This window comes from Cyprinodon variegatus, unplaced genomic scaffold (genome assembly GCF_000732505.1).
Source record: "Cyprinodon variegatus isolate N-32 unplaced genomic scaffold, C_variegatus-1.0 Scaffold1627, whole genome shotgun sequence".
Taxonomy (NCBI): Eukaryota; Metazoa; Chordata; class Actinopteri; order Cyprinodontiformes; family Cyprinodontidae; genus Cyprinodon; species Cyprinodon variegatus.
The window spans coordinates 58,666-64,354 of NW_015152080.1; the positions used below are offsets into that span (position 1 = coordinate 58,666).

At 48.7% G+C, this 5,689-nt stretch overlaps 1 protein-coding gene across 2 annotated transcripts in view; it reads right to left on the bottom strand.

The window, feature by feature from the left end:
* The window catches only part of cog5 (component of oligomeric golgi complex 5), a 44,845-nt gene that overhangs the window by 33,570 nt on the left and 5,586 nt on the right, over nt 1-5,689 (bottom strand). The window contains exon 6 of one of the 2 annotated variants that reach the window (XM_015404063.1): nt 4,065-4,185. In XM_015404063.1, coding sequence (XP_015259549.1) covers nt 4,065-4,185 — 121 coding nt within the window. Of the gene's footprint in view, nt 1-1,871; nt 1,992-4,064; nt 4,186-5,689 lie in introns of those variants that run through there. The other variant, XM_015404064.1, reaches the window with a different exon arrangement.

Here is a 5,689-nt window from a genome sequence, read left to right on the forward strand (position 1 = left end):
AGGCACTAGAAAAGGCCAAGCTTTAGAACAGGGTCAGGCACTAGAAAAGGCCAAGCTTTAGAACAGGGTCAGGCACTAGAAAAGGCCAAGCTTTAGAACAGGGTCAGGCACTATAAAAGGTCAGGCTTTACAACAGGGTCACGCTTTAGAACAGGGTCAGGCACTAGAAAAGGCTAGGCTTTAGAACAGGGTCAGGCACTAGAAAAGTTCAGGCATAGACGGTGCGTTCCTTCTGAACAGGTAGGTTAAATGTTCAGAAATGGGCTGTGTCCGAACATCTGCCCTGACCCCTGACCTCTGAGCCCAGACCCATCACTTTAGAGTGAACTCAGCGAACTGACCTTCCGGAACAGATGATCACCACTTTTTGCTCCCCGTTGGTCATGCGATTCCGCCTCCTCGCACAGTGCCTTCCCCAATCTCTGTTCTCGCCCCCGAAAAATGTCCAAGCGCTCTCCTCACAAAGCATGATGGGATATACAGTCATATAAAAAGTTTGGGTACTGATATGAAATGGCATAACCACTATAGAGCTCTATAGAGGGGTCAGAGTTCAAGGCAGACTTCAGTCACAACCCTGGAAACCAGCTGTGAAACCACTGGTACCGACAGCAGGTGGGTACCAGTGGCACCTACTGGCCTGGAGGAGGTTAACTTGTAGCATCTTACCAGGGGGCGACAGCGGTGTTGGATGAATCAGAATCAGACATACTTTAATAATCCCAGAGGGAAATTAGATTAAAACTATGAAGGAATTTGCCCTACAATCGGAGGGTTGTCAGTTCGAGTACTGGCTCCAGCTTTCAGGGTCTTTAGGTAAGACTTCACTGCATTGTCTACTGATGGTGGTCAGAGGGCCCGGTGGCGCCAGCTGTGGCTACAATGAAGCCCACCATATTTGAGTGAATGGGTGAATGACTGAATGTAGTGTAAAGTGCTTTGGTCAAGTCTCCTGACTTGTAAAAGCGCTACATGAGTACAGGTCATTTACCATGAAAATTTTTCACTGTAAACCGGGCGATGGGTGGTTAGTGCTACCGGTCAGAAGCACTAACCAATTATATAGTGAAGCTTTAACACCCCGACCACCTGTCAGTTTGTGTTTGGAGAAGACAGCAAATGTCTGCTAACCAGAACAAACCAGACAGAGCATCTCTAAGGTGCTGCTCGGCTCCATGCAGCCTGACTGGTTAGAGTGACGTGTCACAAACAGCCCCGTCTGCCTACACCCCTTCGTTAGGAAACAAGAACCTTCCAGCATTCTTTAGATCTTGGAAGGAATCTCCTAGCAGGTTAAATACAGAACAACCCAGAGTTGCTGACCCAGAGAGCACTAAACCAAGAGGTTCTGGTACCGTTCAGCTGAACAACTGCTTGATTAGATATTCTACAACATCCATGAAATCAAAGGTCTGCAGAGCAGAGCTGCAGCGGCAGCAGGCTGTCATGGTGGAGGAGCTGGGAACCAGTTCCAGCTGCCAGCATGACAGCCACTCCAGATAGGAAGCAAACCAGACCTGATCCTCAGCTGACCTCAGACTGAAGCTGCTGGGTCAGAAGCTGAGCTTTGGTTCTGATCCAGGTCCATAATGATTCAGCAGGTACAGCTGGATCACCACAGAACCTGGACCTTCGTCTAGCAGCACGGCCCATGGTGGGTTTTCTGTCCAGACATTAAACATCCGGGTCTGTTTATGGCCCGGTTAGGGCCCAGAGAAGAACCACACCCTGGGTGTGATTAGAGCCTGAACCAGGCCTAGAGCAGGTTTTACCAAGTTTAGCCTATACAGGATCCAAATCTGTCCAACATCATGAAGGACAGGTTCCAGTTTAGACTGAACCAGGCCCAGAGAGGGGAAATGGAGCCTTACCCAGTTCATTGATGCTCTGAGCAGCCTTGGTGATCTCCCTGCTGCCCCCCTGCAGCTGGCCCTGCAGCCTCTTGCTCAGGTACAGGATGCGTATGATCCTCCGCAGCAGGTCACAGGCCACCTGGAAACAAACACACCAGAACCAGGTCAGTGCTGGACCACTCCTCATAGCTTTTAATCTCTCCAATGTGTCTGAATGTTAAAAAAACCTTATTTAAACAATGTATATTACACCAGGCGGCTACGCTCTACCCCTTCTATTCATTCTAGCTAATCNGGATGGATGGATGGATGGATGGATGGATGGAAGGATGGATGGATGGATGGATGGATGGATGGATGGATGGATGGATGGATGGATGGATGGATGGATGGATGGATGGATAGTCCACTGCATTTTCATCCACCAATGGTGTCAAACTGGTTGTAGAAAGGGCTGCTGGTTTTCTTTCCAGCCAAGCCAGTAGCACACCAGACTCCATTCAGTCATCAGGTCATCAGATCCATCCTGAACTCACTTGATGGGATGACTGGAATCTGGTGTGCTACAGCTTGGCTGGAAAGAAAACCAGCAGCCACACGGCCTTTTCTGGAAACAGTCCGACATCCCCGCAATAGACGTTCAGACACTGATATGAAATGGCGTAACCACTATAGAGCACTACGGAGGGGTCAGAGGTCAGGGCAGACGTCAGTCACAACCCTGGAAACCAGCTGTGAAACCACTGGTACTGACAGCAGGTGGGTACCAGTGGCACCTACTGGCCTAGGAGGAGGTTAACTTGTAGCATCGTACCAGGGGGCGACAGCGGCATTGGATGAATCAGAATCAGACATACTTTAATAATCCCAGAGGGAAATTAGATTAAAACTGTGAAGGAGTTTGCCCTACAATCGGAGGGTTGTCAGTTCGAGTACTGGCTCCGGCTTTCAGGGTCTTTAGGCAAGACTTCACTGCATTGTGTACCAATGGTGGTCAGAGGGCCCGGTGGCGCCAGCTGTGGCTACAATGCAGCCCACCATGTTTGAGTGAATGGGTGAATGACTGAATGTAGTGTAAAGTGATTTGGTCAAGTCTCCTGACTTGTAAAAGCGCTACATGAGTACAGGTCATTTACCATGAAAATTTATCAGTGATGATGACTTTAATGAACACCCAGAGTTCTGGGTCGGGAACATCAGAACATTTTAATGCTCATTCCAGAGGAACCATCAAGCCAAGGACAGACATTGGCTTTATTTCCCAAACACAGAGGAACTGGCTGAAGTGGTTGGGGGGTTGAAGCCTCCCACACTTCAATCCAGGCAGCCTTAGCTGACCAGCGCAGGGGTAAACCGGACGATGGGTGGTTAGTGCTACCGGTCAGAAGCACTAACCAATTATATAGTGAAGCTTTAACACCCCGACCACCTGTCAGTTTGTGTTTGGAGAAGACAGCAAATGTCTGCTAACCAGAACAAACCAGACAGAGCATCTCTAAGGTGCTGCTCGGCTCCATGCAGCCTGACTGGTTAGAGTGACGTGTCACAAACAGCCCCGTCTGCCTACACCCCTTCGTTAGGAAACAAGAACCTTCCAGCATTCTTTAGATCTTGGAAGGAATCTCCTAGCAGGTTAAATACAGAACAACCCAGAGTTGCTGACCCAGAGAGCACTAAACCAAGAGGTTCTGGTACCGTTCAGCTGAACAACTGCTTGATTAGATATTCTACAACATCCATGAAATCAAAGGTCTGCAGAGCAGAGCTGCAGCGGCAGCAGGCTGTCATGGTGGAGGAGCTGGGAACCAGTTCCAGCTGCCAGCATGACAGCCACTCCAGATAGGAAGCAAACCAGACCTGATCCTCAGCTGACCTCAGACTGAAGCTGCTGGGTCAGAAGCTGAGCTTTGGTTCTGATCCAGGTCCATAATGATTCAGCAGGTACAGCTGGATCACCACAGAACCTGGACCTTCGTCTAGCAGCACGGCCCATGGTGGGTTTTCTGTCCAGACATTAAACATCCGGGTCTGTTTATGGCCCGGTTAGGGCCCAGAGAAGAACCACACCCTGGGTGTGATTAGAGCCTGAACCAGGCCTAGAGCAGGTTTTACCAAGTTTAGCCTATACAGGATCCAAATCTGTCCAACATCATGAAGGACAGGTTCCAGTTTAGACTGAACCAGGCCCAGAGAGGGGAAATGGAGCCTTACCCAGTTCATTGATGCTCTGAGCAGCCTTGGTGATCTCCCTGCTGCCCCCCTGCAGCTGGCCCTGCAGCCTCTTGCTCAGGTACAGGATGCGTATGATCCTCCGCAGCAGGTCACAGGCCACCTGGAAACAAACACACCAGAACCAGGTCAGTGCTGGACCACTCCTCATAGCTTTTAATCTCTCCAATGTGTCTGAATGTTAAAAAAACCTTATTTAAACAATGTATATTACACCAGGCGGCTACGCTCTACCCCTTCTATTCATTCTAGCTAATCGGAATCGTTCAATTCCATCTGGAGAGCGAGATCATCTGTGGTAGCAGCACTAGACATCTTCCAGACATGAGAGGAAAACTAGCAGCAGTTCAGCGGACAGGAAGAATGAAGTACAAAGTACAAGCCTGTACTTTGTCTAAACTTGTACTTATATCTTCCCGTTTTTGCCACAGTAATGTCCAAATCCCCCCACTGTGGAACAAAACAAGCGTTTCTATTCTATTCAGAGCTATGCTGATGTGTTCACTTCTGGATACCATATATCTACTGTAGCTCATCTGCTACTGTCACCAAAGTCTGGGACCAGAGAAACCAAGAGGATAAAATAAACCAACTATGGCCAGCCGAAGGGGGGTGGGGTAACGAGGACACAGTTTCAAGGATAAACAGAATATTAAAGGATATTCTCAGAAATCAGTTTGGACAGTGATCAGATTCTATATACTTATCATTTCTTAGCAGATGGATTTGGAAAGGCTGACAGCACCTATTTATTTGGACTGGACCTCACAAACAGAACACTGATCCTTATTGAAGTGAATAGACAGGAAGGAGATACAGCAGAGGCCTGCTTGGGTTCAGGACAATGATTACTCATCTAACCCTAACCCAACATGAAGGCCAAACCAAACTTCAATAAGTGACCTCCAGGCATTGATTGGCCTTCATGTTTGATCCTGTCTTTCTTCAGGCCTCTTGGACCCTCTGGTTCCAAACGACTTAGTGTGCTTGATGATACCAGCTGATGTCGGTCCCAGCCTCTTCTTCATCCACCCTCCATAATGTAACCGAGGACGGTTCTGAGCGGTTCTTCTCACAGAATCCTGGAGCGGCGGGCTGACCGACCCAAACTACTGCAGACAGATCCATGTCAGGTTGACTCTAAGCAGCTGGAGGCTGCTGGTTCTGCTCCTGTATAGGCCTGAGGCTGATGGACCGGTCCGTCACAGGGGGACGGCCGTGGCGGCCCCAGACACAGCCCTCTGAATCACTCCCTCCTTTTAACAAGCGCTGCCTCGTTAATATTTCAGCAGGATTCCTCTTGGCTGCACAAACAAGGGAAGAGTTCTGACAGCATCAGCCTGGTCAGAAACCACATCCAGCACAGCAGAGGGCTTTCCATCCAAGGAAAGACTGGAACCGAGTTAGTCTGAACAGAAATGTTCATGTCTCTGCTGTAAGCTGCTCATTCACTGTGTAAAATCTGTCTCCATGGAAACATCATTTTGAATAAACTCTGTAATAATCTAGTCCAGGACTTTAACGTCTGATTAACCAAGAAAACAAACAAACAGAGGTCATCATCCTCTCCACCAGTGCTGGGCACGTTACTTTGAAAAAGTTATTAG